At 45.1% G+C, this 13,760-nt stretch overlaps 1 protein-coding gene across 1 annotated transcript in view; it reads left to right on the top strand.

Annotated features, from left to right (window-relative positions):
• Positions 1 to 5,908, top strand: part of Cab39 (calcium binding protein 39) — a 77,430-nt gene extending 71,522 nt beyond the window's left edge. Inside the window, exons 7-9 of the mRNA XM_027941711.2 lie at positions 46 to 111; positions 2,645 to 2,788; positions 3,321 to 5,908. Of these exons, the coding sequence (XP_027797512.1) occupies positions 46 to 111; positions 2,645 to 2,788; positions 3,321 to 3,509 (399 nt within the window). The 3' untranslated portion in view covers positions 3,510 to 5,908. The remainder of the gene's footprint in view (positions 1 to 45; positions 112 to 2,644; positions 2,789 to 3,320) is intronic.
• The last annotated feature ends 7,852 nt before the right edge of the window (positions 5,909 to 13,760 follow it).

Below are 13,760 nucleotides of genomic sequence, written 5' to 3'. Positions count from 1 at the left end.
CAGTCTTTTTCTTAAATAACCCTAATATGTGTTCTTGTCTCGTAGTTTTTCAGTGAATATGAGAAGCTACTTCATTCAGAAAATTATGTGACCAAGAGACAGTCACTGAAGGTATGACAGACTCATGACTTCGTGTCACTTGTTTCTCTTTTCTGTTTTCGAAGTTTGGATTTGGGGAAAGGGAGACATGTCTGGTGTGGGTTGTAGACTTCATGGGGACATACATTAGTCCACGGTCAGGATTTTTGCAGAAAGTAACAGAACGTGGCAGCGGTCCCTGAGATATACCTGCCTGCGCCCTCGTCAGCTAGAGACACCAAAAGGGAATGGACAAATTTTCAGAGGGCTTTGTCTCCTAGCAATGCAGTATTTAGGTTTTGAACCATATCTTTAAAACTTAGAATCATGCCAACTAGGTGAAGGATTATAGATTCCCTGTGCCCTGAGCAGCTGCCCACAAGGCTGTGAGGGGAGGGGACAGTGGTGCAAGCTTGCCACAACTTTGATCAACACAGAATATGGGAAATTCTAGTTGAAACTAACTAAAAACTGTTAAATTTAAGATTTAAACTCTAGGGCTAAGATATAGCTCAGTGGCAAAGCATCTGCCTTGCATTTGCAAAGTCCTGGGTTTGACCCCCAGTTCCAAAAAAAAAAAAAAAAAAACACAAAAAAAGAACTCCACCAATAATAATAAGAAGAAGATAAATAAGATTTAAACTCTAGAACAAAGGTTGGCAAAACTACAGTCCAGGGGTTGGGGTTGTGGCTTAGCCGTAGAGCGTTCGCCTAGTACATGTGAGGCACTGGGTTCAATCCTCAGCACCACATAAAAATAAACAAATAAAAAGCTACAGTCCATGGGCCAAATCTAGCCATAGCCAACTGCCTAGTTTTGTAAACAAAGTTTTATAGGAACACATGTGTTCATTTGTTTACATATTGTTAAGGCTGTTTCAGGCTACAACAGAGTTTTAAAATACTTGCCCCAGAGACCATATGATATGGCCTGCAAAGGTTAAAATATTAGTGTCTTGCCCTTTACAGAAAAAGTTTGCTGGCCCCTGTTCTAGAAAATTCTTAGGGCAGTTAATAAATGCATAACTACCACCATCATTCTGTCAGTAAATGGTCCTGGTGGGAAGTATAGATAGAATCACAAAGGATTAAGGGGGGAAATTTGTAACTATTTACATGTTTTGCCAGGTTCATTTTAAATTAGACTCTACCTGCAGTTCCTCCCCCTCTGAGGTATCTGAATTCATATTCATCAAGACCCTGTTCCTTCTGCCCCTTCCAGCCATAGGGAGATCTCCCTTAAAGACCTTATTTTTCTGTAGAAAGACACTAATACTTTGTGTCCTTTGATAAGAATAGTCTGCCATGCAGATTTCCAATGGAGTCCTTTCCACCTGATGAGCAGCATCCTTCTTTTTTCTTAAGGCCATAACTCTGTAGTCAGGGATTAATAACAGCCCCATCTTGGAAATGTGTCAGTACTAAAATAGTCCAGGCACACCTAGTGCTTTCTGTCAGTTGCCATGGTGGGGGCCTAACCTCCTAGCCATCCTCTCAGCCTGAGGTTGGGGATCTTCAACCTATCCTAGTCCCCACCTCCATGATCATCTGGTAGTCTACTGACTGATAAGAACAACTTCTTCAGGGGGTTGTGGGGAATTTTGGCAGTTGGTGGAGGCACTTCCCCTCTCTGAATGTTAGCTTGGAGAGGTTCCTTCTCTGTGATCCTAGAAGAGCCAGCACATTCTGCTCTCTCCCGTGGTTACACAGTTGCACAGCTCAAAGGAGTCAGAGGCCAGACAGTGTGACCTGGACACCAGCTTCCAGGCCTGGTTCCTCTTCATTGGAGAAGGGGAGATGTATTGGCAAATCAATAACCTTTGAACAAATTTTGGGTTCTTGGACTTCTTGAATAAGAAGAAAGCCTTTAAAATATTTCTACCACCCCAAATTACTAACATGAAAAGGAAGCTTGAGACTGGCATTTGTTTTATGGGTTTTTCTGTTTTGGGTTTTGTAGGTATTTTTGTTGCTGATTTTCATTTTCTGTTTTTGCAGTACTGTAAGGAGACTGGCATTTGTAAGCCTTTATTGATGGATATGAATGAAGCAACTCATTCATTCTCACAGTTTATTTTAGTCATAGGCCAGATTGAAGACATCATGAACACATGCAACAGTTTTGAGACCAGTGGTACTTTTTTGAGGGGTCGGGGGTACCAGGGATTGAACTCAGGGGCACTCTACCACTGAGCCACATCCCCAGCCCTTATTTTGTATTAAGAGACAGGGTCTCACTGAGTTGCTTAGCACCCTGCTTCTGCTGAGGCTAGCTTTGAACTCGCAATTCTCCTGTCTTAGCCTCCCAAGCTGCTGGGATTATAGGCATGCGCCACTGCGCCAGGCCCAGTGGTACTTTAAAGATGAAGTTTAATTGGTACTATCTTTTTTGCAGCCACGTTGGTATTTATTTATTCCTATATTTTGCCAGCAAATTTATATTTCTTGTGCAAGACTTCACATTTTTTTATTTAGTAATGGTGATTACAGAATGAGTTATTTTTAAAACTTCGGGTTTGGTTTAAAACTCAATAATTTAAGAATAATTGTTTTAACATCTTCTCAGCTTCTCGGTGAACTACTGTTAGATCGACACAACTTCACAATTATGACAAAATACATCAGTAAACCTGAGAACCTCAAGTTAATGATGAACCTTCTACGAGACAAAAGTCGTAACATCCAGTTTGAGGCCTTTCATGTTTTCAAGGTAGAGTAAATAATATTTTTCTCCAGAATTGTTTATCTCTTTCCATTTACAAATTACTGAAGGTATTGTTAACTTCATTTTGGTAATAATATAATTCAATTTTCATATTTGTGTGGTACAAATTTAAACAGAAAGACCTAAAGTTGTTTTGGGGAACAAGAAAGTATATTTATAAAAGAGTATTATTATCTTTGGCATAGTAGATTATTCATTGCAGAGTAAAAGCATTTCTTAATGCTTTTCATGAAGGTTTTGACTTAAAATCTATCTAACCTCCTAGGCCCAGAAATGATATCTGCTCATTTTATTCTAATATCAGTCTGTATTTAGTACTAACCACTGTGTTTCAGGATAGGCAGAATGAGTTTGGCAATGCTATTTGTGCTATAACATGTAATTATTATTTTTCCCCATGTTATGAAAAATAAGCTCCTCTAAAGCAAAAACTATTCCCCTGGCTTCATTGCTTGCCCCAGGAGCACACCCAGACCCGTGTTCTTTCTCTGACTGACATGGGCTTCTCTCTCTGCAGGTGTTTGTGGCCAATCCTAACAAGACACAGCCCATCCTGGACATCCTTCTCAAGAACCAGACCAAACTTATCGAGTTCCTCAGCAAGTTTCAAAATGACAGGACCGAGGACGAGCAGTTCAACGATGAGAAGACCTATTTAGTTAAACAGATCAGGGATTTGAAGAGACCAGCTCAGCAAGAAGCCTAATTTCCAATAAACATCTAAAATATTAAATCCAAATTCAGCATTTGCTGTTAGCTATTCAGCATCAGGCACTCTTATCGATTCATGAGGAACATTACTGCTAATCTGCTGTTAAGTGAACGGTTTTTCATTTTACCTTTTTGTTTTTCAGTCCAGGTTGGAGAACGTAGCTGCTGCTGCTTGCACACTAGAGCGCACGTGGGCTTTTTCTTGATCTTTGTGTCATTTCAGAATTCAAAGACTGCGTTTGCTTGTAGGAGTTCTGAGCGTGGCTGAGTTTGTGGAGGCAAACGTATGGATGAGAGTGGTGTAGGGGAGAGGCCCTGATAGCACCCAGGCACACCCGTGTGTTTCCATTCCTCTTTGGGAAAGATCTGAGCGCAGTGTGGCGTGTGCACACATGGCATCCTTGCATCAGACTGTACACCTGCCTTCGCTGAAGAAAGAGCGTGCATGCAGAGCTTTGTTGGAAATCAGGGGAACTATATCCAAGATGTGAGCTTTTGGGGCGGATTAAGTTGACGTGCGAATAAATTGATACTGAAACTTAGCAACTTCTTAAAAAGTATGAAGCTTCATAAGGTCATAAGGAAAATGTATATAGGCTTTTCACAGCTTTGTAGAACTTTTTTGACATTTGATTTTCTTGAAACTTGTAAACCTGGATATGTTGAAGGGTATTTGTTAATTTTACTTTTTGAAGATATTTTAAAACAGTAGAGCTAGCAACAACAACAACACCTTGCATTTCATTTCAACACTGCTTACAGGTTTCTTTTGTATATAATTCTTAGAATGCTCATTTCTTTTAAATGGTTTAATTTGTACAGCAGAGGAATGTTATTGTAGTAGTATGTAACTATTACTTAATACTGAGTTTTTTGCAAAAAAAAAAAAATGAATGCTCATATGTAATTGAAATACTTCAGATCACATGAAAATGCTGATTTAACATTTAAGGATCACAGCATTAAAAGAAAAAAGTAAACCAATCCTTTGTATTCAGTTACCTAATGGGGTGCCATGATTTGCGGAACCACAAACCTGGAACTCAGTCCGCTACACTTTCCTGCATAATATTGGCCTTATTCATTAAAATGAGTCATAAGTTTGCCAGATATATGAATGATACAGATTATGCTAAATAAATGCTGATTCTTTGTGGGGGGCCTCTGTAGAGCACCCTTTCTTTCTTAGAGTAAGTAATCCAGTACAATAGTTGTGAAACTGAATAATTAAAACTTTGGCTTCTCTTAGGAAAAGAAAAGTTCCTAGCCATAGGTGTCCTACGGGGAAATTTATTTTTTTTAATGTCCTGTTCCTTAATGCTGCAAATTATCAGTATTTATAAAGTAACTGATTTTGCACCACTTTTTGTTACTGTGACCACAGCAGAACAATGTCTCCTAGACTCTGTGTAAAGTTATTAGAATGGTATCTGTTCATTTTAGTGATACGAAGATCACAACTAACAACTTATGAATCAGAGTTTGCCAGTTTGAATTCAGCATGGCTGTAGCTGATTAAGAAATTTATTATATGATTATTCTTTGCTAGCCTCTTACTAATTGAATTATTTATCAGCCAGTAAAATGAGCCTTCCAATTGATGTTTCAGCAGATTTTAAGATCTCCTCCAAAGGACACCAATTTGAAAAACCACTCCAGAAAATAGATCAGTTTTATTCTGTTTAATTTAAATGGCAGTCTGTGGTAATTGGTTTTCCTGAGGCTGCTTTTACAAGAATCTGTGTGAAATAACTCATGTTCTCTACCAGAAGGAAGTAGGGAAAGCGTTCTGACCTCCTCAAAACAAAACCCCTGCCATGGAGGAGGCAGGCCCAGCCGCAGAAGAGCATTCTGGTTCTTGTGGTCAAGTGGCGCGTGTCAGCAGCCAGTGTGAATGCAGTCACCACACCAAGTGGAAGAAGCGTCTCCTTGCCAAGCTAGTTCTTAGAAGTCCAAACACAGAACAGCTTCCACTTGGGCAGGTCCGTGATTGTCACTCTAGAGCCTTTCATGTGGAGGACGGGGTGCAGTGTGTCAAAATTTTTGTATGTTACTAATGCATTGGATGCTGGAGGTAGTTCAGACTTTCTGGTTTTTGTTTTTAAACAAAACATTGTAAAAATGTTCAAAGTTGAAAAGTTGCATTGAAGTTTCAATCATTTAATATATTACCAAATTATTATACTGGAAGTGGTTTGTTTTTGTGTTACAAAGGTTTAATTTTACTTAAGCAGTTACTTAATGTGATTTTTAACCCAATAAGAAAAAGTGGAGATGTATACAGTTGTTAATGCCATGAAAGCATTTCCTTCCTCCTGAGGAAAAGTGAATTTCTTATCAGAATATCTGGCTGGCCCTGTAATTTAAATTAAAATAAAAATTTTGGAGAAACAACTTTGTCCCTCTTCGTACTATCTTTTGGACAGCTGCACTCGTGTCTTTGTAAACAGCCCCATCAGGACACAGGCACAAATTGTGTCACAAGCTGGAGAGCAAACAGTGAACACTCCTTTCTTTCTCTGTTCAAGATTTTATATACCAAAAGGGCGGTTTCTACTTCCCTGTCACATGCCTGCTATAGCACGCTGCTCGCTGTCGCCATCCTAGTGCCACAGCTGAGTGTCATGATGCCATTTTTCAGACCATAACATTGGGGAAGTGATCCTCTCTGGCTCTAAACCCTTTTCTTTGTAATACTCCCAAGATAGACCAGCCGCTTGGTAGGGTGTTCACAAGTTGCTGGAGGGAGGTGACAACCGGCAAAGAACTGGGAGCAAGGTACTCAGCTGAACCCCGGCATGGACTTCCAGGAAGCCACTAACCTTGGGCACACCCTGCCCTCTACTTTTAACCCTGATATTTAACAGGAAATGAGACCTCCATGCTCTGGCAGAAGGGCAAGGGATGTTCCCTTATCCAAAGCCCCTCATCTGAATAACAGCTCCTTCCTGCTATCGTTTCTGCCAGGCAGTTTTTATCTACTTATATGTTGTGACTCCACATTGACCACTGCACCAGGGAGTTACAACCTGTGTCTGCTGCTTCTGAAGGTGACCACCCTCACAGCTAGAGTTGCACTGCAGTTCAGATCTCACTTCCTCCCAGTCACGAATTGGAATACCATCCTCCTCTGCAACTAAACCCCAAACCTCCAGCCCCAGGTTGCTCAGGGGCTATAGGATTCTTAACCTGCCATCCTAACACACCAGGACTAAACAAGATCACCAGGGCTGCAGTGCACCACACCAGGTTCATTCTGGAAGGAATCTGGAGCCACTCCCTGGCCATGAGAAATCCCGCAGGAGAATGTGCCAGAGAGATCCTCAAGCACTGCCTGGACCCTGTCTTCTCTGCTCCTGAACTTGCAGCATGTTGCATGTTCTTCCCAACCTTGCTATGTTCCTACCACATCTTCCAGAGCCTGATGTCCACTCAGGGCATCTGGTTCCAGCAGGCCAGGACAAGATAAGATGCTCCTACGTGGTGTTCTTGAGGCCCTTCTGCCTGCCAAAAAATAGACCTTGCCCAAAGACCTTAGGAGCAGTCTTGAGTACGTCCCGTTTGAGCTTCACCTCAAGTGACCATCAGCATCTGCTCACTAACATTTCACTTCCAGTCAACCTGCCTGCCTCCACCAAGCAGCTGAGGAAGTCTTGGGACTGTGAGCCTTGACCCTTCAGGGAGCCCGTCTCCCAGCATTGACCCCGACTGGTGGTTGCACAGGCCGCATCTCTTCAGTGCACGGTGTTTTCGCCTGCATGCACCATGGTGACCTCTGAGGCCTTGCCAGTGTCTGGTTCCTCATGCAGCCATCCTCACTGGGTCTGAAGGTTGAGCACACGTTGCACCTGAGGGCATGTCCCGTGGGAAGAAAATCCAAGGATGGTGATCAGCAGGTTTCTGTGCAAGAGATGGACGCCTCTGGGATCCATTAAGTAGTCTTTCTGCAATTTGTTAATTTCTTTTTTTTTTATTCTTTTTTTTTTTTTTTAGTTGTTGATGGACCTTTATTTTATTCATTTATTTATATGCAGTGCTGAGAATCAAACCCAGCACCTCACACGCTGGGCAAGTGCTCTACCACTCAGCCCCAGCCCCAGCCCATTAATTTCTTTTCTAGGTAGCACTTCCGTAAGACAGACTCCGGTGATTTCTAGGGAAGATGCCTAATTTTCAACATTTTCCACAAGGTCAAAAGGTTTTACAGCTGTTGCAGCTCAGCAGAACCCCTGTTCCTGGGTAATAAATTGTTACCACTTTAATCTTGGTCCATGGAACTGACACAGGCTGGCTTTAGTTGGCTGGGCCTTGTGTTTGGTTGAGAGGCCATAGTGAGCAGCGGCCTCAGGAGGAGCAGGCCAGCCTCCCCAGGCTGCACCCTAGTGGTTTCCTCTCCACGTGGGCTGGGACTGAAGGCATGTGGTCCCCTGAATTGCCCAGTCCCTGGGAACAAAGGTACCCTTCCCAGAAACACTGCTTACAGATGTTCACCACAGGCCACTAGGCCTTTCTTACGAGGTCCTCCCTGCGTGGAGAAACAGGTGGGCAGAGTCAGGCCCCCACCCCCAACTCGAGTGGCTCCTCCCATATGTGGTGGAATCTGTGTGGCCCTGGGCTTCCCAGTTACCCAGGCAGGCAGGTCAGGTGCCAACCTCCATCACCCAAGCATGCCAACAGGGCCGGCAGTGCCTACGCTGTCCTTTGTGGCCCACTGCCGAGTGTGAACTCCTGTACCCACCTGGGTGCCTCCCCTGGAGCCACAGGCAGAAGCAGTCCTCAGCCAACAGTGACAACAGTGGCTGCTGGGCAAGGACAGGTGCTCACCTCCTGGTCTGAAGCAGGACTGAGCCCCAATGCCCACCTCCTTGGCCAGCAGCTCCATGGAGGGCTTCCATGGGTTCTGAGCTCTCCCTGGCTCACACCCTGCTCTGGACCAGTGTTTCCTGGGATCAAGGCCCCAGGATATGCTTGTTCCTTCTGCTGAGTCGGAGGTGTGGATGGCCCACCTGAGGTCAGCCCTGTGGGGGCCCTTCCTCCTGGGAGAGGAAGTCAGTGTGGCCAAATGGGGTTGCCAGACCTCCTGAAGCCTCCTCCTGGTCCCTCTTGGTGCGAAACTTAGGACTGTGACCACCGTGGATACATGAAAGCCTGCCCCCAGATAGTGAGTGGCAGGGCTCATCAGGCTGCCCTGCTGCCCAGGGAGCTTCCATCATCTTTCAAAACCAGCTGTGGGGTGGGGGATGTGCCCACAGCTCTTTGTTCATCGTCAGCCAACATGCCAGCGAAACTGAGGGATTCTCATCTGCCCCTTCCAAAAGGGACTTTATTGAAAGGTATGGAGTCCTAGAAAACCATGGTGCAGTTGGGCCGCAGGGCCCTGGGTCTCTGTGGAGTCAGCCTCTCCATGGTGTCCCTGCTGCTAGGACAGCCCACAGGTCCCCCGGCTTCTGCGGTCGTTCTCTGAGAAGCCCACTGGGTGGCAGTGGAGCCCCGTGTTTAGAAGCAGCTGGGCCTTCTAGGGCCAACCCAGTGTGACAAAGAAGGACAGAGGTGTCACTCACATACCAGGCTGCCCTGAGCTTCCTGGGGACTGTTTTCATCCACAAGGAGGGAGTGGCCAAGGGGATAGAAAGAGGGATGTGAGACACAATGTGAAGGGTAAAATTTAGGTGATGGGTATACAACTGTTTGATTTGTTAAATTTTATGTTTTAGAAGAATTTTCGATTTCCAGGTGGGAAAAAATGCATATGTAGTAGAGTCCCCCAAAGACACCACACCCAGCTTTCCCCATAACACCTTAGTCACCCGCCATCACTGCAGTTCCTTACAGAGTCTCCCCCTCCCCCGGAGGTCTGCCTGCTGTTTTCCCAGGGGTTAGAATGAGGTGGTGAGGGAGGACACATCCTGTTACCCCAGCCTGTCGAGGGCACCTGTACCAACAGGACTTCCCTGCTGACAATGACTATGACCCAGGGAGGTTCTCCAGGTGTCTCCACTCTCAGGTTGCTCTTCATTTTTGCCCTCTGTCAACTCTGCCTTCTTAGGAAGGAAGTCACCACTCTGCATTCTTAGGAAGGAAGTCACCGTGCCCAGCCCACACCTGAGGAGCAAGGGGCCAGGAGGATGGAATTCCTACATCCTTTCTGTCTCTGTTGGACTTTTGTCCCTTCTCCCCATTATATGGCTTCTCCCTATAACATTCTTTCCATTTCTGTGTGCTCACAACGAAGTGGTGGAAATTAAAAAGTGATAAACGGCCAGGGAGCAGGACGAGCAGCCAGAACAGGATGCAGGATATGATGAAAAAGACCAGGTAGGACGCAGCATCCACCTCCCAACCAGCAACCGCAGCACAAAACAGCCCGATGGAGGCCACCCACCAGGGACCCCAAGCTCAGGGCGCCAGGGTCCCCTGGTGTCTTAAGCCAGCAATGTGGGGATCATCCTTGATTCCTCGCCTGGCCTCTTGCCGACAGTGGACGTGTCCTGCCATAAAGCGTGTAGTTTCAAAAGTTGCAAGTCGAACATCCTCCAAACTATCAGACAAGCCCCCTAAACGGGTAGGAAAGATCTTTTCCCTTCTTAGGAAACAAACTTGGAGGTTCCATCTTATGATGAAGCAGCTTTATAGCTGCTGAGTGACAGCTAGCTCTGGCTAACCTTGCCCATTTAATCTGGGAAACCCACCCATGCCTTCTACAGCAGCCACGAAAGCAGATCCCTGTTCCTTCAAGTTCTCCAACAATTTCTCATTAGCACTTTCTGAGCGATTATTAGGTGCTTCATAAGGGATAACCTACTCAATCCTCATAACCCTCAGACGGAGAGGTCCTCTATTATCCTGATTGTACAGAGAGGTTAAGTCACTCAGCTAAGGCCAAACAGTAACGGGAAGCAAAGAAGTGGTCATGGCAGGCAGCATCTCTAATCCAGCATGCTGTACCTTTCCCCCAAGTGCCCGCCTTCCTTCAGAATTGTCAAAAGCAGGTAATCAAAGTCCAACAGGTAATCAAAGTGAACAGAGGGGCCTTGGCCCGAGGCAACGATGAGGACAGGGCTCTCCTGCTATGCAGTTCCCCGGCTCCCCCGGGGATCCGGAGGTGCCATGTGCATTCAGTGCCTGAGCAGGCGCCCCGACTCGGCCTCCCTAGCGCTCTCACACAGCCCGTGTTGCTGGCCGAGCCCCGCACCTGCAGGAGTGGTAGCAGGAGACCTGCGGCCATGGGGGCTAAGAATGACCAGGTTGCCCAGCTCCTTGGGTGGGCGGCAGACACAGCTGCAAGCCCAGGACAGGCGGTACAGGTGAGTAAGGAGAGCAGCCCAGGTGAAGCTGGCTTCTCCAGGAAGAGGGCCAGTCGAGGCCTGGGCATCACTAGGTGCCAGGACTCCATTTGCTGAGTCCACCAAGATGACCATAGCCACCGGAGGGGCCACAGCCCAGCCTCCAGGTGAGGCAGGCCTGGACCTAGCACCCAGGGCTGGGAGTCTGAACTGGGCAGCATTTGGCCCAAACTTCACCTATGGTGTCATGGTTCATCTGTATGTCACCCGCCCCCAAGGCCCTACGAGCGTCTCAGGGTCAGAAATCAGAGTCACCCGCCTTTCCACCCTCAGCCTTACTCCAGCTGAGCCCGAGCCCGTCCCAGCAGTGCTGACACACCTGCACTGTGTAGGGCCACAGTCCTTGCTTCAGGACTGCCCCGGGGAGAGCTGCGGAGTGCACGGTGGTGGTGTGGGGTCTGGCTGGCATGGCTTTCCTGGCTCGCATGGAGCAGTGGCCTCTGCCTCCCTTACTCAGGTAGGGACAGGACATGGTTCTCTGAGGTTTGGTGGCAATTCCCGAAGGCCTGCATCTGCCTCTGAGTATTGGTCTGTTGGGGTGCAGGGCACAGAGGAACGATGGCTGAGGTCCCCCATGAACCGCAGAATGCATTTCTGCAGGAGCTAGCTGAGGGTGGCTTCTCAGAGAAGGATGGAGACAACCCAGGTGTGCTCCTATCAAAGCGTCAACCTGTGGTACCCGTGCCGGAGGTGAGTCTGGGCTGCCCGAGTGTCTCTCCAGGAGGAGATAAGCATGGGCGGAGGCTCTCCCTGCTGTGTCCACCCACAGAAGAGGACCTGCTGGGGGTAAACACGGGACCAGGAGGCCACAGCCAGACTCTGAACCAGAGGATAAGGATCCCAGCTCTTGATGCCCCTGGGCAGGCTCAGGCCCCAGCACCCAATCTGGGAATGTTTGTCAAGTGAAAAGAACACAAAGCCACTGCCAGAGGCCCTGCCCACACACCTAAGTACAACCCCTAAGGAAAGGGGCTCTGTTGGGAGGGGCCAAGAGGTCCAGGTAAGCAGGACACCCTGGGACCCCACGGATGGTTCCTCCCTGACTCAAACGGGAGCATTAGAGAGGCCAATGTGACAAGTCCTTCTGGCCTCATGTAAGTTGGGGGACTTTGGCCGGGACCTGCAGTAGTGAAGGACGAGGTTTTAAGAACTGTCTCACTGAAAGGATGATTTGATTTAAGTAAGACTGTGTTTGGGGCTGGGGTTGTGGCTCAGGTTCCTTAGTTATTTTAAAGTGCTTTTGTAAAGTATTAGCATTGACATGGAACTTTTTATGAAAATTTATAGCTTCTTCTAGTGTAGAGAAAATATGTATGTCATGTGTAGTTTTATCTGCTAAATCATTGCCCAAACTAAGGGCTCCAGGCAATCCTGTATGTGCCCTGATATGTCCTATAAAGAATGGATCTTTTCTGTCCCAGATTAGACTTTGTATAGTGGAAAGCAAAGAGAAAACAGTAGAAGAAGGGGAAATCCTACCAGCACCTTCAAGAGATACTATAGCATTAACTACATACTGACTATCAGAAAATAAATTAAATACAGAATCTTTAAACATCACAAAAGCTTGTAAAACTGCATTAAGCTCTACCTTTTGAGCTGATTGTTTGGGTACTAAAAATGTAAAAGTTTGATCAGGGGTAACTACTGCTGCTGTACCATTATTTGACCCATCAGTGAATATATTTGGAGCATTCATGATCGGTGTTTTTCTTGTCATTTTTGGAAAAATTACAGGATGCAATGACCAAAAAGACAATAAAGGATTAGATGGTAAGTGGTTATCAAATGAAACATTAGATTTGCACATGATTATTGCCCAAGTATTTAACTCATTAGCTAACTCATCAATTTGATTCATAGTATATGGAGTAATAATTTTATTGGGAGAAATTCCAAACACTCCCTTTGCTGCTTTTATTCCTTTGAGTATTAATTGTCCTACAGCCTCAGGATACCTAGTAAGAATAGTGTTAGGAGAATAAGATAAATGTATCCATAATAATGGACCTTCTTGCCAAAATACTCCTGTAGGAATATTTTTTGTTGGTAGTACAATAAATAATAAAGGCAAACTTATATCAATTCTATCCAAATGCATATTTTCCATATATGTTTCAATGATTTTTAATGCCTTTCTTGCTTCAGGCGTTAACATTCGGGGTGAATTTGGATCTGATGGACCTTTTAGGATATCAAATAAAGGTCCCAACTCTCCTGTTGGTATACCTAAATAAGGCCTTATCCAATTTATGTCTCCTAATAACTTTTGAAAGTCATTAAGTGATTTGAGTTGATCTACTTGTATTTGAATTTTTGGTGGACGGACCATGGTTGAGGATAATAGAACTCCTAAATAATTAATTGGAAAATTTAATTGTACTTTATCTATTGCTATCTCTAGATTATAATTTTTTAATAAGTTTGTAAGTGTGGCATAACATTCTAGCAATGTGTTTTTATCTTTGTGTGCTAATAATACATCATCCATATAGTGAAATATTCGTAGTTCAGGATTTTGATTTCTAAGTGGCTGGATTACTTTGTTAACATAAATTTGACACATAGTTGGGCTGTTAGCCATCCCTTGAGGGAGTACTTTCCATTCATATCTCTGATCAGGACCTTCATGATTCAGTGCAGGGATAGTAAATGCAAAACGTGGACTATCCTCAGGATGAATTGGAATTGAAAAAAAACAATCTTTAATATCTATAACTAAAACATACCAGGTTTTTGGCAAAGCAGACAACTGAGGAATCCCTGATTGAGCAGGTCCCATAATAACCATCTCATTATTAATGGCTCTTAAATCTTGCAATAATCTCCACTTACCAGATTTCTTTTTGATGACAAAAATGGGAGTATTATGGGGAGACACAGAAGGTTGTATATGTCCTTCT

The sequence above is a fragment of the Marmota flaviventris genome, chromosome 11 (assembly GCF_047511675.1).
Source record: "Marmota flaviventris isolate mMarFla1 chromosome 11, mMarFla1.hap1, whole genome shotgun sequence".
NCBI classification, from domain to species: Eukaryota; Metazoa; Chordata; class Mammalia; order Rodentia; family Sciuridae; genus Marmota; species Marmota flaviventris.
Note: the sequence above shows the minus strand (reverse complement) of the source record. Positions and strands in the feature narration are given on the sequence as shown.